Genomic DNA, 24,350 nt, shown 5'->3' with positions numbered 1-24,350 from the left:
GAGTTTGCTGAGCGGTGCTGCGCAGGTCAATACAATGCGCCTCGTCGCTCCAATGTAAACAAGAAAGGAACGAAGAAGAAGAAGAAGAAGGAATAGAGAGAGAGAGAGATATCATATATTATATTAATCTCTATGTGAGGATGGTGTCCCGCTTGAGCCAGCTGCAAGGAGAGCTGCTGGGGGCGCTGCTGGGGTCGGGGGTCAGCAAGGAGGCCCTGGTGGCGGCCCTGGGATCAGGGGTCAATGCAGGGGAAGAGGAAGAGGAGGAAGAACAGGAGGAACAGGAAGACCAGGAAGAGGAAGAGGAAGAAGACCACCTCCTGGAGGAGGCCCCCTTAAGGAAGCAGCTGGAGAGGCTCAGCCCACACCAGGCCGCCCAGCAGAAGGCCGTTGTCGACACCCTCCTACAGTAAGGATGGGATTATTATTATTATTAATATTATTATTATTATTATTATTATTGAGTATGGCAGCATATTGTTAGTATTATTTATATTTAATATACTTAGTATATCATTATATTATAGTTAGTATATTCATTATTATATTATATTGTGATATAGAAGGCCATCGCCGACACGCTCCTACGGTAAGGATGTGATTATTATTATTATTATTATTATTATTATTATTGAGTATGGTATCATATTGTATCATCAGCGCCACCAGGCCACGCAGCGGAAGGCCGTTGTCGACACCCTCCTACAGTAAGGATGGTATTATTATTATTATTATTATTATTATTATTAATGAGTATGGTATCATATTATTATTATTTATATTTAATATATTTAGTATATCGTTATATTATATTATAGTTAGTATATTTATTATTAGATTATATTTCTTATTATGTTATGATATAGAAGGCCATCGCCGACACGCTCCTACAGTAAGGATGTGATTATTATTATTATTATTATTATTATTATTGAGTATGGTATCATATTGTTAGTATTATTTATATTTAATATATTTATATATTTAGTATATTGTTATATTTCATTATAGTTAGGATATTTATTATTAGATTATATTTCTTATTATATTATGATATAGAAGGCCATCGTCAACACGCTCCTACAGTAAGGATGTGATTATTATTATTATTATTATTATTATTATTATTATTATTATTGAGCATGGTATCATATTGTATCATCAGCCCCACCAGGCCACGCAGCAGAAGGCAATTGTCGACACCCTCCTACAGTAAGGATGAGATTATTATTATTATTATTATTATTATTGAGTATGGTATCATATTGTTAGTATTATTTATATTTAATATATTTAGTATATCGTTATATTATAGTTAGTATATTTATTATTATATTATATTTATTATTATATTATGATATAGAAGGCCATCGTTGACACGCTCCTACAGTAAGGATGTGATTATTATTATTACTATTATTGTTATTGACTAAGGTATCATATTGTTAGTATTATTTATATTTAATATATTTAGTATATCGTTATATTATATTATAGTTAGTATATTTATTATTAGATTATATTTCGTATTATATTGTGATATGGAAGGCCATCGTCGACACGCTCCTACAGTAAGGATGTGATTATTATTATTATTATTATTATTATTTGAAACACATCAAGATTAGTACGCAGCAAGCAGATCACTCTGCTGGCTGTTGTACTGGATCACATGTCGGACACTTCCCAAGTGTCTAGGACTGTGTGATGTATTGGCGAATAATGCATGAGGATCCGAGTAGGGTGGCCTTTTGCAGCTGACGGTGATTTTGGGTTGTTTTTCGGGCTATATGGCCATGTTCTAGAAGCATTCTCTCCTGACATTTCGCCTGCATCTATGGCAAGCTTCCTAAGAGATTGTGAGGTTGTGAGATGGTGATTTTGTCAGCGCCGGTTGTGTTTAAGTGCAGGCCAAGGTCTTTAGGCACGGCACCCAGTGTGCCGATCACCACTGGGACCACCTTGATTGGCTTGTGCCAAAGTCTTTGCAGTTCGATTTTTAAATCCTCATATTGTGTCAGCTTTTCCAGTTGTTTCCCTTCAATCCTGCTGTCGCCTGGGATTGCAACATAGACGATTGTGAGGTCAGGAGTATTGTGCTCCAAAACTCTGTCAGTCTGAATTCAGACGTCCCAGAGTAGTTTGATGTGTTCATTTTCTGTAACTTTTTCAGGCTTGTGATCCCACCAGTTGTAGTCTTTCTGCACAATCTTCTTGCAGCAGCTGAGGATGTGATCTATTGTTTCATCCGCTCCCTTGCAGAGTCTACATTTGGGATCTGTCATTGACTTTTCAATTCTGGCTTTGATGGCATTGGTTCAAATGGCTTATTTTTGGGGTGCCAGAATCAGGCCCTCCGACTCCTTTTTCCAAGTTCCATTTGTGAGGCACAGCCATGTTTTTTCTTTGTCAGTTTGGCTCTCAATTTTTCCCAGGAACTGTCCATGGAGAGCCTTCTTTGGCCAGCTTTCTCTTCTGCTCTGCATTGTCTTTTCACTGTATACTCTTTGTCTTTTGCACATCCATCCTTGGGGTCATCCATTTTTGAGGTCATCCATCCTTGGTAACGTCCATGGTGATACATTCTCAAGGTGGTCCTCCTTCAGGATCACCCATCCTTCAGGTCATCCACCTTCGGGGTCATCCATCTTGGTGTCATCCATCCTTGGTCATCCATCTTCAGGATCATCCACCATCCTGGGTGTCATCCATCTTTGGGGTCTTCCATATTTAGCCTCATCCATGGGTCATCCACCTTCGGGGTTTTCCATACTTGGTCTTGTCCATGGGTGATCCATCCTTGGGGCCATCCATCCTTGGTCTCTTGCATGAATCACCCACCCTTGGGGTCATCCACTTTTGGAGTCCTCCATCCTTGGGCTCACCATGGGTCATCCATTCTTGGAGCCATCCACCTTCAGGGTCATCCATCCTTAGGGTCATCCATTCTTGGGGTCACCCACCTTTAGGGTCATCCACCCATGGTCTCTTTCATTAATCACCCATTCTTGGGGTCATCCACTTCTGGGGTCATCCACCTTTGGCATGCTCTATCCTTAGTCTCACCCATGGATCATACATCCTTGGGGTCATCCACCTTCAGGTTCATCTATCTTTGGGATCATCCACCTTCAGGGTCCTCCAGCAAAGGATCGCTGCCTCTTCCAGAAAATTAGAAACATTGGAGATAATTTCAGGAGAAAATGGGCATGATAAGAAACAAAGATGGCAAGGTCCTAACAGAAGCTGAAGAGATCAAGAGAAGGTGGTGAGACTATACAGAAGATCTGTATAGGAAGGATAATAATTTCGAGGATACTTTTGATGGTGTGGTGAGTGAATTAGAACCAGACATCCTGAGGAGTGAGGTTGAATGGGTCTTAAGAAGCATTGCTAACAACAAGGCAGCAGGAGATGACGGGATCCCATCTGAACTGTTAAAAATCCTGAAAGATGATGCTGTCAAGGTGATGCATGCCATATGCCAGCAAATATGGAAAACACAAGAATGACCATCAGACTGGAAAACAATCAACTTATATCCCCCTACCAAAAAAGGGAAATGCTAAAGACTGCTCAAACTTTCATACAGTGGCCCTTATTTCTCATGCCAGTAAGGAAATGCTCAAGACCCTTCAAGGAAGACTCCAGCAAGACATGGAGGGAGAGTTGCCAGATGTACAAGCTGGGTGTAGAAAAGGCAGAGGAACGAGAGACCAAATTGCCAATATCCGCTGGATAATGGAGAAAGGCAGGGAATTTCAGAAAAAAACATCTATTTCTGTTTTATTGTAATCTAAAGCCTTTGACTGTGTGGATCATAATAAACTGTGGCAAGTTCTTTGTGGTCTGGGCAGACCAAATCACCTTGTCTGTCTCCTGAGGAATCTCTATAAGGACCAAGTAGCAACAGTAAGAACTAACCATGGAACAACAGACTGGTTCAAGATTGGGAAAGGCGTACAGCAGGGTTGTATACTCTCACCTGACCTATTCAATTTGTATGCTGAACACATCATGTGGTGTGCAGGGCTTGATGAATCCAAGGCAGGAGTTAAAATTGCTGGAAGGAACATTAACAACCTTAGATATGTGGATGATACCACTTTGATGGCCGAAAGCGAGGAGCTGAGGAGCCTTCTAACCAAGGTGAAAAAGAAAGGGCAAGAGCTGGGTTGCAGTTAAACATAAAAAAACAAAAAAGCAAGATTCCTTCTTGGGAGGACAGCAATGACCAATCTGAATAAAACAGTGAAGAGTGGAGACATCACACTGGCAACAAAGATCCACATAGTCAGAGCAATGGTAATTCCTGTAGTAACCTATGGATGTGAGAGCTGGACCATAAGGAAGGCTGAGAGAAGGAAGATAGACACTTTTGAACTGTGGTGTTGGAGGAAAATTCTGAGAGTGCCTTGGACCGCAAGAAGATCCAACCAGTCCATACTTCAGAAAATAAAGCCTGACTGCTCACTGTAGGGAAGGATAGTAGAGGCAAAGATGAAGTACTTTGGCCACATAATGAGAAGACAGGAAAGCTTAGAGAAAACAACGATGCTGGGGAAAATGGAAGGAAAAAGAAAGTGGGGCCGACCAAGGGCAAGATGGATGGATGGTATTCTTGAAGTGACTGGCTTGACTCTGAAGGAGCTGGGGGTGGTGACGGCCGACAGGGAGCTCTGGCGTGGGCTAGTCCGTGAGATCACAAAGATTCAGAAGTGACTGAACGAATAAACAACAACAACAAGGTCATCCATCCTTGGTCTCACTCATGGGTCATCCATCCTTGTGGCCATCCGCCTTCAGGGTTTTCTATTCTTGTTCTCATCCATGGATTATCCATCCTTGGTGTCATATATCCTTGGGGTTATCCACCTTCAGGTTTATCCACCTTTGGAGTCATCCATCCTTGGTCTCATCCATGGGTCATCCATCCTTGGGGTCATCCACTTTCAGGGTCATCCTTCTTTGGAATAATCCATTTGGGGTCATCTATCCTTTGAGTCATCCACCTTCAGTATAATCCACCTTTGGGTTCATCCATCCCTGGTCTCATCCATGGGCCATCCATGCTTAGGGTCATCCACCTTCAGGGCCATCCATCCTTGAGGTCATCCATCTTCAGGGTTTTCCATCCTTGATCTCATCTATGGGTCCTCCATCCTTGGGGTCATCCACCTTCAGGATCATCCACCTTCTTGATTGTGCATCCTTGGTCTCACTCATGGGTAGTCCATTCTCAGAGGTGTCCTCCTCCAGGGTCATCCACTTTTGGGGTCCTCCATCCCTGGTGTCATCCATGGGTCATTCATTCTTGGGGTCATCCACCTTCAGGGTCATCCATCTTTGGGGTCATCCATCCTTGGTCTCGTCCATGAGTCAACCACCTTCAGGGTCATCTATCTTTGGGGTCATCTGCGCGGGCTCTGAGATCTACTGGTGAGGCTCTCCTCTCGGTCCCACCTCTGTCTCAAGCATGGTTGGTGAGGACGAGAGAGAGGGCCTTCTTGGTGGTGATCCCCAGCTTTGGAATGCCCTCCCAAGGGAGATCAGGCTAGTCTACACTCTCCAAGCCTTTATGTACACAATTGAAGGCATGGCTTTTTCGACAAGCCTTTGACTATGTTTAGAAACCCTTAATGAAGATATTCGAGAACCTAGAGTTTATTTCACCGTGCACTTTATGACTTATATTGATTGTTTTACATCTACAGGTATTGCTGCATTTTATTGATCTCAACCTGGGGGAGTTTATGATGTTTATTTATTTATTTACTTACTTACTTCCTTTATTTATATACTGCTTTTCTCAGCCCTCAGGCGACTCAAGGCGGTGAACTACATCAATACAAAGCATCACAAACAAGTATAGGGCAATTAAAAATAATTGTAACATTAATCATTAAACATCCGTATAACAATCATTTTTGGGGTTTATGTTGGTTCTTATTGCTTTTGTGTGATTGTCTTTACACCTTTTTTATTTTGTGTGTTTGCACCTTGAGTGCTTTGTGGGCCGCCCCGAGTCCCTCCGGGAGATGGTGGCAGGGTATTAATAAAGATTATTATTATTATTATTATTATTATTATTATTATTATTATTATCCACCTTCGGGGTCATCCATCCCTGGTCTCATCCATGGGCCATCCATCCTTGGGGTCATTCACCTTCAGGGTCATCAACTTTAGGGTTGTCTACATTCATGTCCTTTTGGCATCATCCATCCTTGGTCTCGACCATGGGTCGCCCACCTTTGGGGTCACCTGTGGCTTGTCCATTGTGAGATTTGCCCCCTTTTGGGGGGTCATCCATCCTCAGAACCATTCCTCCTTCATAGGATTTGTTCTGTGTCCCTCTTTTCCTTCCTCAGAGAGGACCCCTGGCGGGTGGCCAAGATGGTGAAGTCCTATTTGCAGCAGCATAACATCCCTCAGCGGGAGGTGGTGGACACCACGGGCCTAAACCAGTCTCACCTCTCGCAGCACCTCAACAAAGGCACCCCTATGAAGACCCAGAAGCGCGCTGCCCTCTACGCCTGGTACGTCCGGAAGCAGCAGGAAGTCGCCCAACGTGAGTACAGCCCCTTGTCCCCTTCTGCTATTTGGAGAGGATGGGTGACCCTAACTGGGTGACCTCTGCTCCCGGCCTCCTTCCCCCAGAGTTCACACACGCCGCCCAAGACCTGGCCACAGATGAGGAGGCTGCGGGGGAGGAGCTCCCGGCCAAGAAGGGCCGCAGGAACCGCTTCAAGTGGGGGCCCGCCTCCCAGCAGATCCTCTTCCAGGCCTACGAGAGGCAGAAGAACCCCAGCAAGGAGGAACGCGAAGCCCTGGTGGACGAGTGCAACAGGTGAGTGCGGAAGTGGGGGCATTAATCTTTGGGGTCGTCTGTCTTCAGATATGTACATCTTGGGAGACTGCTACTGGGGTCAACACTTGGGGTCATCCACCCTTTGGATCACCTTCCATCAGGGTCGTCCAGCCTTCTGATGGGCCACTTTCATTGCTGACTTCTTTTTGAGGCCATCCACCTTCGGGGTCATCCAACATGAGATCACCCATCTTTGGGGTTATCCACTCTTCGGGTCCACCCCCAGGGTTGACCTTTGGGATAATCCAGCTGGAAGGTCATCCACTTTTGGGGGGTGGGACTTCCTCTCGGGGTCATCCACCTCTGAGATCCTCCTTTTGGGTTGCCCTTTTTTGGGTCCACAACCTTCTGGCCATCAACCTTCAGAGTTGTCCAGCCTCAAGGTCCTCCTTTGTAATTGTCCATCTTTAGAGGTCTCCACTCTTGGGGATTTCTGTATTTTGGATTGTCCATTTTTAGAGTTGTCCACCCTTGGGGTCTTTCACTTCCAAGGTCCTCCTTTGGGTCCACCACCTTCAGGCTTTCCATACTTAGAGTTGTCCATCCTTGGTGTCCTTCTTTGGGGTTGTCCGTCTTTAGAGTTGTCCACCCTTGGGGTTGTTCATCTCTGGGGCCTTCCACTTCTGGGGTACTCCTCCTTTGGGGTGGTCCTTTTTTGGATCAGTCACTTTCAGGCCATCCACCTTCAGAGTTGTCCATCCTTGGGGGCCTCCTCTGGGGTCATTGATCTTTAGAGTTGTCCACCCTTGGGGACATCCATCTTTGCGGTCTTCCACTCCCAGGCTCCTTTGTTGGGTCGACCACCTTTAGGCTGGCCATCTTTAGAGTTGTCCAACCTTGGGGTTGTCCATCTTTGGTGTCTTCCAGGTGGTGGACCTCCTTTGGGTCCACCACCTTCAGGCCGTCCATCCTTAAGTTGTCCATTTTTGGGGTCCTTTGAGGTCATCTATCTTTAGAGGTTTCTGTCTTTGGGGTCTTTCACCTCTAGGGTCCTCTTTTGGGGTTATTTGTTCTTTGAGGTCTCCATCCTTGGGGTCGTCCATCTTTAGAGCTGTCCAACCTTGGGGTCATCCATTCTTGGCGCCATCCATCTTTAGGATCTTCCACCTCCAGGGTTCTCCTTTGAGGTCCTCCTCCTTTGAATAATTCATCTTTAGAGTTGTCCAGTCTTGAGGTTGTCCACCTTCAGAGTTGTCCACCCTTGTGGTTGTCTGTCTTTGGGGTCTTCCCCTTCTTGGGTCCTCCCTCCTTTGGGGTCTTCTACCTCCGGGGTCCTCCTTTGGAGCATCCATTTTTAGAGGTTTCCATCCTTGGGGTCATCCTTCTTTGTTATATTCTGTCTTTAGAGTTCTCCACCATTGGGGCCACCTATCTCTGGGGTCTTTCCCTTCTGGGGTCCTTTCCACTTTGGGGTAATCCATCTTCAGGGTCTTCCCTCCTCCTCCCCCCTCTCTCTCCTGACCGACCCCTGGCCTTTCCTGGCAGAGCAGAGTGCCTCCAGCGGGGAGTCTCCCCGTCCCAGGCCCAAGGGCTGGGCTCCAACCTGGTGACGGAGGTCCGGGTCTACAATTGGTTCGCCAACCGAAGGAAAGAGGAGGCCTTCCGGCACAAGCTCGCCCTGGATGGCTATGGAGGGCCGCAGGCGGGGCCCACCTCCCACTTGACCTCTGGCGATGGGCCCCCGCTCTCCCCAAGCAAAGTCCACGGTAAGCCCCGCCCCATCCCCAATCCACTAATGAGGTTCTGAAGGGCCTTCCTTCCCGGGATGGACTCACCAGACGGAGCCTTGTATTGTCTGTGTTTCTAGAACAACAACATCAACAGAACGTCCCATTCGCCGACGCAGGCCTGAGGTACCACCCGCAGCCTGTTGTTGTCAGTGAGACCGACTCCTTGTCCTCCAACCCTCAAGCAGGGAATGGTGCTACCGTGGACGCCCACACTGCCATCCACCAGGTCTCTTCCCCCTCCGGTCTCTGCTCACCCACTTCTGGGTCAGCCCCCGAGGTCAAGATGGTGAGTCAGATCAGGGAGGAAGTAGATCCGACCCCCCTGACACGGCCGTAGTTCTAACCCTAACCCAACATTGACCATAACTCTAAACCAATAGCTCTAACCCAAACCCAATCTAAGCCAGATTTAAGCTACTTCTTTCTCTTACCTGACTCTGAACTGAACTCTAACCCTAATCCAACCCTAACCCATCTCTAACCCACCTTTATCTGTGACCATAACCCTAGTCCACCTCTAACCCCAAGACAAACACACATTCTACCATCAACCCACTTATAGGTCTAACTCCAATCCAACTCTATCTTTATTCTAACCCTGATTCTGCCTCTAATCCTAACCCACCTCCAGCCCTCACTCTAACTCCAACTCACTTCTAGCACTAGCCCAACTGTAACCCTAAACATCTCACCCTAATCCAACCCACTTCTAGCTCTAACCCAACTCTGACCATTGCCCTTCTGCTTTTCCCACCCTGTAGATCTCGGTGCCCGGAGGTCCCCTCCCCCCGGTGAGCACGCTGACCGCCCTGCACGGCCTGGAGCCCAGAGCCCTCAGTCCACAGACTCAAAACCTCATCATGGCCTCCCTTTCGGGGGTCATGGCCATTGGCACCAGCGACCCCTCCTCCTTTGCCAATGCTGGGGGCTCCACACTTGTCATTGGTGAGTCCAGAAGTCCAAGGGCACAAGGAGAGACTGGCTTCCTGTCTCTCTAATGGTTTTATTTGTCGTGTCAGGGCAACCAGTCAATTGTATTACATTTCTAACAGAACAAAACAAACAAACAAACAAACAGACAAAACACAAAATTTGCAAGTTTGGTAGTTGATTAAATGTCCTTTGACCAGTATCTGGCCACTTGGAGTGCTTCTGGTGTTGCTGCAAGAAGGTCCTCCATTGTGCATGTGGCGGGGCTCAGGTTGCATTGCAGCAGGTGATCAGTGGTTTGCTCTTCTCCACACTCGCATGTCATGGATTCAACTTTGTGGCCCCATTTCTTGAGGTTGGCTCTGCATCTCGTGGTGCCAGAGCGGTCTGTTCAGCGCCTTCCAAGTTGCCCAGTCTTCTGTGTGCCCAGGGGGGAGTCTCTCATTTGGTATCAGCCATTGGTTGAGGTTCTGGGTTTGAGCCTGCCACTTTTGGACTCTGGCTTGCTGAGGTGTTCCAGCGAGTGTCTCTGTAGATTTTAGAAAACTATTTCTAGATTTAAGTCGTTGACGTGCTGGCTGATACCCAAACGGGATACACTGGAGATGTCTCTGCCTTGGTCCTTTCACTATTGGCTGCTACTTCCCTGCAGATGTCAGGTGGTGCAATACCAGCTAATCAGTGTAATTTCTCCTGTGGTGTAGGGCGCAGACACCCCATGATAATGCGGCATGTCTCATTAAGAGCCACATCCACTGTTTTAGTGTGGTGAGATGCATTCCACACTGGGCATGCATACTCAGCAGCAGAGTAGCATAGCGCAAGGGCAGATGTCTTCAGTGTGTCTGGTTGTGATCCCAAGGTTGTGCCAGTCAGCTTTCGTATGATATTGTTTCTAGCACCCACTTTTTGCTTGTTCAGGCAGTGCTTCTTGTAGGTCAGAGCACAGTCCAGGGTGACTCCCAGGTATTTGGGTGTGCTGCAATGCTCCAGTGGGATTCCTTCCCAGGTGATCCTCAGATCTCGGGATGCTTGTCTGTTCTTGAGATGAAAAGCACATGTCTGTGTTTTAGATGGGTTAGGGATCAGCTAGTTTTCCCTGTAATAGGCAGTAAGAGCACCTAGAGCTTCGGAGAGCTTCTGTTCTACCATCTCAAAGCTCCCTGCTTGAGCAGTAATGGCACGATCATCAGCATAGATGAAACTCTCTGTCCCTTCTGGCAGTGGCTGGTCATTTGTGTAGATGTTGAACATGGATGGAGCAAGCACGCTCCCCTGAGGCAGGCCGTTCTTCTGTCTCCGCCATCTGCTTCTCTGGCCCTGGAACTCAACAAAAGAGCTCCTGTTTTGTAGCAGGTTTCCTATGAGGCGGGTGAGGTGGTAGTCCTTTGTGACTCTCTAATGGTGACCTCCGCGTGAAGAGGTGGACTTCCTGTCTCTCTTATGGTGTCCTCTGCAGGGAGGAGCTGACTTCCTGTCTCTCTAATGCTGTCCTCCGCAGGGAGTGGCTGACTTCCTGTGTCTCCAACATCGTTCAGTTGTAGCTTTGCATATAGAGGTGGACTCCCTGTCTCTGTAATGGTGACCTCCTCAGGGAGGGGCTGACCCTGTCCTTCTCAATTGTGCCTTTGCATGGAGAGGCAGACTTCCTGTCTCTCTAATGGCTACCTCAGCAGGGAGGAAACGACTTCCTGTCTCTGTAATGGTGACCTCCATGGGGAGGGGGTGACTTTCTGTCCTCGTGCATTGCCTCCCTCCCTTCCAGGCCTGGCCTCCACTCAAGCCCAGAACGTCCCGGCCGTCCTCAACAGTATGGGCAGCAGCTTGACCACTCTCCAACCAGTCCAGTTCTCCCCGCAGCTCCACCCGTCATACCAGCAACAGGTCCAGAGCCCCTTCATGGCCTCTCATGGTTAGTGGGAGTTGCGACATGACTTTTGGGCAAAATGGGGGCCGGTCAAATGGGGAGTCGTGACCTTCGGGCAACAAGTCATCCCGTTGTCTTCATTTCCTGTTGTTCCCCTCATAGCGCTCTACGGCCACAAACAGGAAGTGGCCCCGTACGCCCACACCAGCTTCCTACTGACTGACACATCCAGCCTCAGCCCTTTGACCCCAGCCAAACAGGTAAGGCGGGCTACACAAGCACATGAGATGCAACAAACGCAGGGGGAGGTCATTCCAGGAATGATACAATGCTCTCTCCCCTTTGACCTAGGTTTTCACCTCTGACCCGGAGATCCACACCGCGACTGGTCAAGCATCCACCGTCCACTTGCAAGGCCCTGAGGTGGCCATTTCCCACCTGCAGGCGGGGCAGCGGCTTAGTTCCAGCCCTGCAGGTCAGCCACTCCTCCCTCCCATCCCTATGCTGCTCCCCTTGTGGCCACATCAGGGCATTGCACCCATATATGTCTATTAGTTCATTTCTATATGCTGCCCTCTTGTGACCACATCTCAGCACTACATCCATATATACATATATGTATATATGTGGGTTATCCGGAAAGTAAGGTTACAAGATTTTTTTTAAATACAAAGAATGAATATATTTTAATAAAACTTATACGGATTGTAGCATAGGTATTACATTATTTTTCCACATAATCACCATTCAGTTCAATACGTTTTGTCATCTGTGGGACGGGTTTTTGATGCCTGTGCCATAGAAGTTTCCCTCCACCTTTTTCAGCCAGTTCATCACTTCAATTTTCACTCTGTTGTCATCGAAAAAGTGTTTTCCACCAAGGTGTTCCTTCAATTGAGTGAACAGATGAGTCTCTGGGTGCGAGATCGGGGCTGTGAGAGGGGTGGCTTAAAACATCCCAACCAAATGATGTCAACATCTCTGTGTTGCATGAGTGGTGTGCGGACGTGCATTGTCATGGAGACAGACGCCCGCCATCAGAATCCCACTACATTTGTTTTGGACGGCTCTGCGAAGTTTCTTCATGGTCTCACAATATATTCCATACCCATTTGCTCACATGCTGTCTTGACATTACGTCCTCTTCATAAACTGAAACTATTTTCTATGAATTGCAGCAGTGTTCATGCCATTAGCATTTAGGTAGCATATTACAGTGTGATGTGAACTTCGCACTTGGGGGGAAAAAGAAAACGGAATGAAGATGCTCATCTCTAACCTTCACAACGCCATTTGATGAGCTACTAACGACTGGCACTGCTCATTCACTTCCACTGGCTTCCCGCTACACAGCAGTGATACCAACTTCCCCAGAGAAAATTGCCTGCAAGAGCTACCTGCCTTGTAACCTTAATTTCCAGATAACTCTCATATATCGATTCGCTCCTCCCTCCTATCTCGTGGCCACATCTGGCCTCTGCAACCGTATATATAATGAATAAATATATTTATAATATTATATATTTATATTATTTTATATTTATAATATTTATAATAATATATTTATCAATATTATACAATATTGATTATATTTATGCTTTATTGCTTATATTTATAATCTTAAAATATGTATTCTAATATATTCATAATATTAGAGTATTTATTACATTATATTAATAAACTTTATTAAAATATATCCATCTATTTATAAAATATTTATTATAGCTATACCTATCAGCTCATCCTGCCCACCTCTGTGCTCCCCTCTTGTGGCCACATATCAGCAATGTAGTCATATATATAGGTGATAATGATATTATATTACAATATATTTGTAATTTTATATTATGTTTTAATATTATATTATTTCATATTATATTCATTATATTTAAATATTATACTATTCATTATATTTTAATATTATACTTATTATGATTATAATATGGCTTCTATTTATATTAGAGTATTTATTAATAAACTTATAATATTAATTATATATATTTATCAGCTGCAACTTCCTCGCCCCCTTGTGGCCACACCCCAACACTGCAGTCATATCCATATAATGATGAATAAATATTACATATTTATAATATTACATTTATTATAACACGTTAATTATATTTATGATTTTATATTATAATATTGATTGTAATTTATATATTACAATATTTAACTTCTAATATTGATTATAATATATTTACTATGGTGGAGTCCATTTAATTGAATAATTTTTCAAAATAAAATAAAATATTAAATAAAATAAATAAAATTCAATATTTCAAAATACTATTACATAAAATAAATAAAATTCAATATTTTTAAACAAAATGAAATACTAATATTAAATAAAATAATTTAATTGAATAAGAATAGATAAATTTAAAAATATTAATATTAAATAAAATAAATAAAATATAATATTTTAAATAAAATAAAAATAATATTAAATAAATAATTTAATTGAATTCTACTAATAATAAATATATTCTTTTTTTTTCTATTCTCTTGTAGTATCATCTTCCGGAAGTTTGGTCTTGTATCAAAGCCCCGAATCAGGAATTGAGACGTTCATTTCCACGCAATAATAAATATATTTGAATTCATTTTTAATCCACAATTTATTTATACATTATGTTGGTCTCCATCTTGTTTTCTCTTCTTTTTCTTCTTCTTCCGCAAAATGTTTGCCGGGCCCCTGTCAGTCACGGCAGAAGCCTCGACCTCTCCGCCCTTTTGTGCTCCACTCCCTTTCAAGATGTCTGCCGCCGTCATGGCCGCCTCCTGGCAACGCCGCCATTCCTCCGAAGAAGAACTGCAGGGAAAGTTCAACAGAAAATCAGGCAACGATGGCCGCCCCCAAGGCCTTCCACTGAGCCATTAATTCCAAGATGGCTGCCCCAAGGCATTTCTTTGGTTGCCCCAAGGCCCTCAAATTGAGCCAGACTACCCAAGATGGCCATCCCCAAGGCATTACTTCCAAGGTGGCCACCACCAAGACTCCCTGAGGGAAAAGCCAGCCAGCCATTCATTACATAACAATATGTATAAATAAAAATGTAATGTTCTCAATAATAATAATAATAATACATAATCTTGGAAGACAATCCTCCTCGGGATACAGGGATATCCGTGCCAGGCTTATCTTACCTCTGTTACAAGCACCCAGGCCATTCAGGACAATTTTATACCTCCCTGCTACTTGCAGATATTAATTCAGGTACAACCTACAATGTTGCAAAGTTCTGTCCATCAGCATATAAAATCTGTCAGGGAATGACTAGTCCCAAAAGTTAACTGTGTGCCCAGTAATCTTCTTCTCTGAATCTACAATTTGGTGATGGATCTGGGCATTGTATGTTTTTACCCTGTTTCCCCTCCGCTCCCTCACCCATATTGTGCTTCAGTAGTTATATTTATATTTTTAATGTACCAAACATACCAAGTTTGTATGAAAATGTGACTCTATTTCCTGTGCTGGTCAATGACCGAAATAAATGATTTGATTTGATTTGATAATAATAATAAAACTTTATTTATACCCCACTACCATCTCCCCAAGGGACTCAGTGAGGCCGAGCTCACAATACATCAGCAAAAAAACAACAGCAGCAGTAATACAAAACAATAAAATAAAGCTCACAAACAAAAAATTGGCAGTAAACATAGACAATAACACAATAACATTTAAAAACCAATGGCTGGGCCAAATGTAATAGTTAAAATTTTAAAAATAATGCTGGACAAGACCAGGTGAAATATAACTAGGATAGAATTTTGGAAAAGAATGGGGCGTACAGACAGTTCTAGATCACTAATAAGGTGCAATTAGGGACATATTGCTGGGAGTTTCCTTATTCTGGGAAGGCACACTGGAACAACCACGTTTTCAAGCTCCTCCTAAAAATTGCCAAAGTCGGGGCGTGCCTGATATCCTTGGGGAGTGAGTTGCAGAGTCGGGGGGCCACCACCGAGAAGGCCCTCTCCCTTGTTCCCACCAATCGTGCTTGCGAAGCAGGTGGGAGTGCGAGTAGGGCCTCTCCAGATGATCGAAGAGATCGTATGGGTTCGTACACAGAAATGCAGCCACGCAGGTAGGCAGATCCCAAACCATTCAGGGCTTTGTAGGTAAGAACCTGCACCTTGAATTGGGACCGGAAAATGAACGGCAGCCAATGGAGCTCCTTAAACAGGCGGGTTGACTGCTCCCTGTAAGGAGCCCCAGTTAACAACCTGGCCGCTGCCCGTTGGACCAACTGAAATTTCCGGACCATTTTCAAGGCCAGCCCCACATAGAGTGCATTACAGTATTTATTTATTTATTTATTTATTTACTTTACTTTACTTTACTTGTATACCGCCGTTTCTCAGCCTAACCGGCGACTCAACGCGGTTTACAACAGGATAAAAACAGTCAACAATATACAATTCAAAACAAAAGAGCACAGTATACAATATTACACAACAGCAAGAACCCAATGCACTACAGTAATCCAATCGAGGTGACTAAGGCATGGACCACCCTGGCCAGATCCATTGGACGAATGGACTTCAAATTTGGACACAATATACCAACTAAACCAATGTATGTCCTTCACTCAAAAAGACAAAAAAAAAATAACCGGAAGAACTTAAAACCCCCCAAAACCAAGAGTATGTAACAGCGCATGCATGAATGCCCACCCCCGCCCCCTGCAAAGGAAAAACAATGCACCAACTATCCATTGCAAGCTGGCAATCCCTGCTGGCACTGAGTGAGGCTTAGCCATGGGTTCAGGCTGCGGCTCAGACACACACAGTAGAACGGATGCAGTTTGGCCCCACTTGTAACTCAATGCAATGGGGTCTTGGGAGCTGCACTTTCATGCGGCCTTGCTGAAGCAGTCTCTGCCGAGGAGGACTGGTGCCCCGCCAGGATCTCACAGCATCGAGCCGTGCTTTTGGATCTACCCTCCTCTGCCTCGCCGGGGCCTAACATGGGCCCTCCTTACCTCCCTCCTAGTCTCTGTCCCCTATTGGCCCCACCAAACAGGGACCCCTCCTCCTTCTTTTTCCCCGGTGAGGCAGGGGCAGGTGGCTGCTCCATGCGGGCGCTGTTTGTCAGACTTCGCCTTCTCTTGTTTGGGCACTGACATGAAGGGAGTTTTGCAGCCCTCAGCCTTGCTGGGTCTGGCAGGCATTTTTCGAGGTGGGCCTTGCTCACCCAGCATTGGCCCCTTCTTTCTGCCGCAACCGCAGGGTGCCTTTCATAGGACACCGCCAGCGTGCCCAGCTGGCAAACAGGCGGGAAGGTGCCCCACAGCCATGGCAGAGAGAAGAAGGGGCGGCACTGGATAAGCGAGGCCTGCCTCAAACAGCGCATCCCGCCTGCCCCGCGCCTGGCCCAGCAAGGCTGAGGGCTACAAGGCTCCCTTCCTGCCGGTGCCCAGGCAAGAGGTAGAGAAGCGAAGAAAGGAAAGAGGAAAAGAAGAAAAGAAAGAAAGAGGGCGGGAAAGAAAGCTGGAAAGAGAGAAGGAAGGATGGAAGCAAAGAGCAAAGGAAGGAAGGAAAGAGGTAGAGAAGGAAGAAAGGAGAGAAAGAAGAAAAAGAAAAGAAAAGGGGGAGCGAGGGAGGAAAAAAAGAAGGAAAGGAAAAAAAAGGAAGGAATGAAGGAACGAGGGAGGGAAGGAAGGTGAGAGAGAAAGAGGGAGGGAAGGTTGGCCACAGCAACGTGTGGTGGGTACAGCTAGTCTATATAAATAAAAATGTAATGTTAGTTTGTGGGATTAACATAACTCAAAAACCACTGGACGAGTTGACACCAAATTTGGACACAATACACCTATCAGGCCAATGAGTGACCATCACTCATAAAAACACTGAAAAACACAGCAGAAGGGACTTAAAAAGCCAAAAAAACAAAAAGATGCTACAGCACATGCGCAAAAATGACTCCCCTGGCCAAAAAAAAAAAAAAAAAAACCCCACACACACAATAGCATATTCACACTCTCTTCCGGACTACAGCTCCCATAATCCCCTAGGACCAGGCCCTTTAGGAGAGGAGGCTGATCCAAATGCACTGCTCCCAAGCTGCAAGCTTTCTTCTCCTTGGATTTCTTTGAGAATCCCAATTCCTGCATATTTCCAGTTTCCTATTCCTGGACTGCAACTTCCAGCAATCCTCCAGATAGAGAGATTAGACAGGTAGATAGATCAATCAGGTGGACTGCTGGGAGTTGCAGTCCAAGAATAGGTAGAGAAGGAAGAACGGGGAGGAAGAAGAAGGGAAAGAAAAGGGGGAAGGAAGGGAAGAGGAAGAGAAGGAAGGAACGAGAGAAGGAAAGAAAAGAGGGGAAGGAAGTAGAGAAAGAAAAAAAGGAGAGAAAGAGTGAGGGAAGGTTGGCCACAGCAACGCGTGGCGGGTACAGCTAGTAATAATAGTATATTACTAGTAATAATATAATACAATAATAATTCCAGAAACCAAAAGGACTTATACATATTCAAAAACCTTCTGACTTGGCACATGGAAGAAGAAGTAGTAAAAGACTTGATGATTAGATGGGCTCAAAACATAGGCCAAGAGATAAAAATGACCCAATGGGAAAAGACATGGAAGAGAAGAATGAAATACACTGCATCTCAAAATCTAAAAGAAAATGTTTACAAAATGCAAAATGGTACCTCCCTCCAGAAAGACTAGTCAAGATGTATACCGAGAAATGTTGGAAATGTGGGAAAGAAAAAGGTACATTTTACCACACATGGTGGACTTGCAGCAAAGTAAACAACTACTGGAAACAGATTCTTGAAAAGATGTTAAACACAAATTTCAAAACGACACCACAAATGTACCTTTTGAACATGCCCAATGAAGAATTAGAAAGGAAATTAGGAAAAAACGACCCCCACAAATGACAGCCCTGGACCAAACTTGGTACACAGACCCAACATGGGCAACTGTGCATACTGGCAGGGTTTGGGGGTGATTGCCCTGGGAATCTGTGAGTTGTAGTTCACCCTTATGCAGAGAGAACTCCCAGCCAATGATGGATCGGGACCAAACTTGGCACACAGAACCAACATGGGCAATTGGTAATACTGGCTGGGTTTCTGGGTGGTATATAATATACCACATAATATAATAATATATTGATACAATATATTATTGTATTATTTTATATTATAATATAGTAATTATCATAATAACATTAATAATATAATTCACCTGGAGGAGGAATACCGTCTCTTCTTCCTTCTAATGGAAGGCAATGATTCGGGTTTTTCGGAATTTTCTGGAAGTGACGAGGAGAAGAGGCGGAACCCTATGGAAGAAGACATGGCATCACAATTTACATATATATTATTTTAAAAATTATATTATTATATGTTATATATTATTTTATATAATTATTTATATGTTATCATATATTTTTATTCATATTTCTTTATTATAGATTACTATTAGATTTTGTTTATATTTTATTTTTATTTATTATTACATCTCTTTATTATTATATTTCATTAAGTAAACGTCTTCTGATTTACTGGCTGCCGTCTGCATCTGCAGTAATCTTTGCACCTAGAAATACAAAGTCTGTCACTGCCTCCACGTTTTCTCCCTTTATTTCCCAGTTATCCATCAGTCTGGCTGCCATCACCTTGGTTTTTTTGATGTTTAACTGCAACCCAGCTTTTGCCCTTTTTTCTTCACCTTGGTTAGAAGGCTCCTCAGCTCCTCCTGCTTTCGGCCATCAAAGTGACATCATCTGCATATCTAAGGTTGTTAATGTTTCTTCCAGCCATTTTAATTCCAGCTTTGGATTCCTCAAACCCCGCACATCGCAAGGTGTATTTTGCATACAAATTGGATAGGTTGGGTGAGAGGATACAGTCTTGCTGTACTCCTTTCCCAATCTTGAACCAGTCTGTTGTTCTGTTCTTACTGTTGCTACTTGGATATTATATACACACACACACATATATATAAAAATCAAGGAAGGGGCTTACCATCATCGGGCGGATCTGCTACTTCCTCTTCCTTCTTTTCCTGTATGGTTCCTGACGGATGATTCCAAATCATCACAGAACTGTTGAGGAAATTATTCTTAATTATGCGCATATTAAATTAATAATACATCCTCTTAATACAGACCCCCTTGGAGGACCTAGGAATACGAAACATCCTAGGATATAATGTTATAATATAATGGTTATGACAATAATATATTATAAAATCCATATAAATAAAAATGTAAATGTCCATTTGTTCAAAACCTTAAATCTCCCAAAATACTTCACCGATTGCTTTGAAATTTTGACACAACATAGCATTTGAATAGGCACGTGTTTTATGTTTTCACATACCTACTATTATTTAGATGTCACAACTGTCACAAAAAAAAATTCAAAAACAGTGCCATCTGCTGGATGTCAAAGCAACTCATGCTATACTACACATTTTACGATTCCATTTCAATCTTTCTGAATGCATTGCGGCATTGAATTTTAATAGATTTTGATTTAGTTTCATTTTGATTTAAATGCATTGGAATTGAGATGTGTCATTTACCAAAGCATTTGTTTTCTGAGTACAGTTTATTGTTGTCCTTCTTTGCTTCGGCGCTGCTCACTCTGCCCTGAAGGGCACGGGATTGCATGGGGGTGGGCGGCGGGGGCAAGCCTTCACCTCCCCCCCCCCCCAATGCTGCTTCTCTGCCTCAGTCCGAAGTTGTGCCCGAGGGAGAGGGAGTGCGCCTCGGCCACGCACCCACTCAGCCAGGCCTCTTTGGCTAGGTAAGGCAGGTCTCGCCTCTTGGGCTCTGTGTGTTTATTTGGCTGCACGGGCATGTGCATCATGCCCCCTCCGTTGGATTTCCCTAACTTCAATGGCCCTCCCTTTAAGAAAGCTCTCACTGTCAATCATTGTCTCCTCTGAGAGGGTCGGGCCATCCTCCCCCTTCCCTTCCTCCAATGCCACCCCCACCCTCCAGAATGCTGCTGTATGTTTATTATTTACTTCATTGGGGCTACTTTGGGCACCTTGTGTCTTTCTTTAGGCTCCTTCCACACAGCTGTATACGATCCACATTGAACTGTGTCATATGGCAGTCTGGACTCAAATAACCCAGTTCAAAGCAGACATTGTGGATGATCTAACTTGATGTTCTGGGTTCTATGGCTGTAAGGAAGGCCCTAAGTACACACTGACATATAATCCAGTACAAAGCACACATTCTGGATTATCTACCTCGATATTCTGTGTTGAAGATGTCCTCATTCCTCACATTCCTATGATTCCAACAGATATGCCATTTCAATTTAAGAGATTGCAATTCCCAATTCGATTGGCATTTGCAATCACCAACATCAAAGCTCAGGGCCAATCTTTAGAAATGTGCGGTTCAGATCTAGGCACGGATTGCTTCTTACATGGACAATTATATGTTGGTGTTCTAGAATCAGCAAACCAGACAATCTCTATATTATTAATACTATTAATATATTATTAGTTTTTATTATTAATGTAATACTATTACATGGAGCCCCTGGTCGCAGGTTCGATTCTGGGGAGCGGCATGAGCTTCCGCTATCAGTCCCAGCTTCTGCCAACCTAGCAGTTCGAAAACATGCAAATGTGAGTAGATCAATAGATACCGCTCCGGTGGGAAAGTAATGGCGCTCCATGCAGTCATGCTGGCCACATGATCTTGGAGGTGTCTATGGACAACGCTGACTCTTCGACTTAGAAATGGAGATGAGCACCACATCCTTGAGTCAGACATGACTGGACTTAATGTCAGGGGACAACCTTTAATACTATTACAGTATAGTACAATATAGTAATATATAATACTAATATTGTGCTATGCTAATAATATAATATAGTGTATGTACATATAACTTGTAAACTGCTCTGAGTCACCTTCGGGGTGAGAAGGGCAGCATATAAATGTCGTAAATAAATAAATAAATGTATCTGCGCAGACAATGGAACAACAACAAATATTGTATATCCACAAGAATTGTGAAATTAAATATATTAAAAACCTGCACTTTCTCTTTTCTTTCTTTTCCATTTAACCAGACTGGGTCACAGCAACGCGTGGCCAGGGACAGCTAGTAATAAATAAATATTAATAATAATAATAATAATAATACAATAATAATAACAATAATACAATAATCACAATAACAATATATTAAATATAATTTTATATAAAATATAATATGTATATTATATAATTAATATAAAAGAAATAAACATTATATAAATATATAAATATATTGAATATATTATACTTTTTATATTAAATATAATGTTTGTATTAAAATATAATATAAATAATTATATTTTAGAATATAATGACATACAAATAATACATTTAATAATCAATGAAATATAATGAGATATGAAACATTCTAGGATATTAGAGTACAATAACAATATAATAATAATAATAATAATAATAATAATATGTACCTGTCCAAGATGGCTCCCAGTTTCTTGGCCACATGTGCCTTGAATCCGGCAGTTGTTTGTAACTCATTTGCATCTTCCTCATTATGGCCGGCTTTTGTTCTATCCACAGATAGGGAAAAATGAATTAATTTGTCATAAAATCAGGAAAAAATAGAAACAAATAATTATAATTATTGTTATTAATGTTAATATAAAAATACCTGAGGCTTGGTTTGTCTGAGAGAAGCAGCTTCTCGGCTAAAAAAATGAAATAAAATATTTAATATTTTGAGAAATTTATAGCATGATTATTATATCATATATATCATATTATTATATTTTATCATTATTATATAGTTTAATTATTATTACATTCTTACATATTATATTTTATTATAGTATAATCGGAGCCCCCGGTGGTGCAGTGGGTTAATGCGCTGAGCTGCTGAGTTTGTTGACCGAAAGGTCGCAGGTTCGATTCCGGGCAGCGTCATGAGCTTCCACTGTCAGCCCTAGCTTCTGCCAACCTAGCAGTTCGAAAACATGCAAATGTGAGTAGATCAACAGGTCCAGCGAGAAGGTAACGGTGTTCCGTGTAGTCATGCTGGCCACATGACCTTGGAGGTGTCTATGGACAACACCGGCTCTTTGGATTAGAAATGGAGATGAGCACCACACCTCAGAGTCAGACATGACTGGACTTAATGTCACGGAAAAACCTTTACCTTATAGTATAATATTTATTTATCATGTCAGGGGCAACCAGACCATTGTATTACATTTCTAACAGAACAAAACAAACAAACAGATTAAAAAAAACACTAAGTTTGCAAGCTTGGTAGTTGATTAAATGTCCTTTGACCAGTATCTGGCCATTTGGAGTGCTTCTGGTGTTGCTGCAAGAAGGTCCTCCATTGTGCATGTGGCAAGGCTCAGGTTGCATTGCTGCAGGTGGTCAGTGGTTTGCTCTTCTCCGCACTCACATGTCGTGGATTCCACTTTGTAGCCCCATTTCTTAAGGTTGGCTCTGCATCTCGTGGTACCAGAGTGCAGTCTGTTCAGCGCCTTCCAAGTTGCCCAGTCTTCTGTGTGCCCAGGGGGGAGTCTCTCATCTGGTATCAGCCATTGGTTGAGGTTCTGGGTTTGAGCCTGCCACTTCTGGACTCTCGCTTGTTCCAGCGAGTGTCTCTGTAGATCTTAGAAAACTATTTCTTGATTTAAGGCGTTGACGTGCTGGCTGATACCCAAACAAGGGATGAGCTAGACATGTCACTGCCTTGGTCCTTTCACTATTGGCTGCTACTCCCCGAGGGATGTCAGGTGGTGCAGTACCGGCTAAACAGTGTAATTTCTCCAGTGGTGTAGGGTGCAGGCACCCTGTGATGATGCGGCATGTCTCATTAAGAGCCACATCCACTGTTTTAGCATGGTGAAATGCGTTCCACACTGGGCATGCACACTCAGCAGCAGAGTAGCATAGTGCAAGGGCAGATGTCTTCACTGTGTCTGGTTGTGATCCCCACGTTGTGCCAGTCAGCTTTCGTATGGTATTGTTTCTAGCACCCACTTTTTGCTTGATAGTATAATCATTTTATTATATTCTTTTATTATATTTTATCTTTATTATATAGTTTAATTATAATTATGTGATACTATATAGTATCATTCTATGTTTATCATTATAATATAGTATAATGATGATTATATTATCTTATATTAATATTATATATTTTATTACTTTTATCTTTATTGTATAGTTTAATTATTACTATATGATTATTATTATTATTATTATTATTATATTTTATTAAATATTTATATTTATAGCTATATCTATAAATCTTTGTGTTTCCTGCAGCCTCCTTCGAAAAGGCTTCTAGCAGCATAATCACGTGATTCCTGGAGAAGACCAATCCCCAGAGGCCTTTCCGGCAGGTACGGACTCCAACTCCCGAAAGACTTTGCCATTGGCCGCGAGGGAAGAGGCTTCTGGGAGTTGGAGTCCGGATGCGCCCTCGTGCCTGCGAGTAGGCCGCTTTTGAAGCCTGCGGGCTTTCCTTGTCGCCTTACCGGCCGAGGCTTCCAAGCCTCCGCGGGGAGGGTCCCAGGCGGCTTCACGGACACGCTGCAAGACCTCTGCTTCGTCTTCGTCGCTGCTGCTGCTGGCAATATTGAGACCATTCTTCCCAATCGCCGCCATTAGGAGAAAGCCAGGCGAAGTACGCATGCGCCGATAAGTTTGCCTTCCAGAGCAGTAAGCGCATGCGCGGGGATGGGAAAGCGAGGCAACCCTTTCCAGACCGAGGCAGAAAAACGGAGTGCGCATGCGTCGGCGCAAAAAAAAAAAAAACCAGCGTGCGCATGCGTAGAGACAACAAAACAAAGGCAACGGAGGGAGATAAGTACGCATGCGTCGAAACGACCAGCCAAAGTCAACGGCCGGAGACGAATGCGCATCCGTCCGCGCGAAAACAGGCATTCGGTCGGCTTCCTCTCAAGCGAGTGCGC

General features: G+C 43.6%; 2 protein-coding genes across 4 annotated transcripts; one reads left to right on the top strand and one right to left on the bottom strand.

Annotated features, from left to right (window-relative positions):
* HNF1A (HNF1 homeobox A) lies at positions 1 to 14,004 on the top strand. Of its 3 annotated transcripts, XM_067473345.1 has the most exons (11): positions 338 to 409; positions 1,166 to 1,212; positions 6,372 to 6,571; positions 6,661 to 6,850; positions 8,357 to 8,577; positions 8,679 to 8,887; positions 9,363 to 9,546; positions 11,297 to 11,443; positions 11,561 to 11,658; positions 11,750 to 11,873; positions 13,913 to 14,004. In XM_067473345.1, the coding sequence occupies exons 3-11, from the start codon at positions 6,397 to 6,399 to the stop codon at positions 13,984 to 13,986; spliced, it is 1,422 nt and encodes a 473-aa protein (XP_067329446.1). In that variant the 5' UTR covers positions 338 to 409; positions 1,166 to 1,212; positions 6,372 to 6,396; the 3' UTR covers positions 13,987 to 14,004. The 3 variants fall into 3 exon arrangements, with proteins under 3 accessions (XP_067329445.1, XP_067329446.1, XP_067329447.1); XM_067473344.1 differs by lacking the exon at positions 1,166 to 1,212 and having other exon boundaries at positions 1 to 409; XM_067473346.1 differs by lacking the exons at positions 338 to 409; positions 1,166 to 1,212 and adding an exon at positions 670 to 707.
* CXH12orf43 (chromosome X C12orf43 homolog) lies at positions 14,001 to 24,347 on the bottom strand. Its single transcript, XM_060785203.2, has 6 exons — positions 23,913 to 24,347; positions 22,064 to 22,100; positions 21,864 to 21,962; positions 19,391 to 19,470; positions 18,609 to 18,705; positions 14,001 to 14,213 (listed from the first exon to the last, which is right to left on the bottom strand). The coding sequence occupies exons 1-6, from the start codon at positions 24,319 to 24,321 to the stop codon at positions 14,024 to 14,026; spliced, it is 912 nt and encodes a 303-aa protein (XP_060641186.2). The 5' UTR covers positions 24,322 to 24,347; the 3' UTR covers positions 14,001 to 14,023.
* Positions 24,348 to 24,350: the final 3 nt, after the last annotated feature.

The sequence above is a fragment of the Anolis sagrei genome, chromosome X, assembly GCF_037176765.1.
Source record: "Anolis sagrei isolate rAnoSag1 chromosome X, rAnoSag1.mat, whole genome shotgun sequence".
In the NCBI taxonomy this organism is placed as follows: domain Eukaryota; kingdom Metazoa; phylum Chordata; class Lepidosauria; order Squamata; family Dactyloidae; genus Anolis; species Anolis sagrei.
Note: the sequence above shows the minus strand (reverse complement) of the source record. Positions and strands in the feature narration are given on the sequence as shown.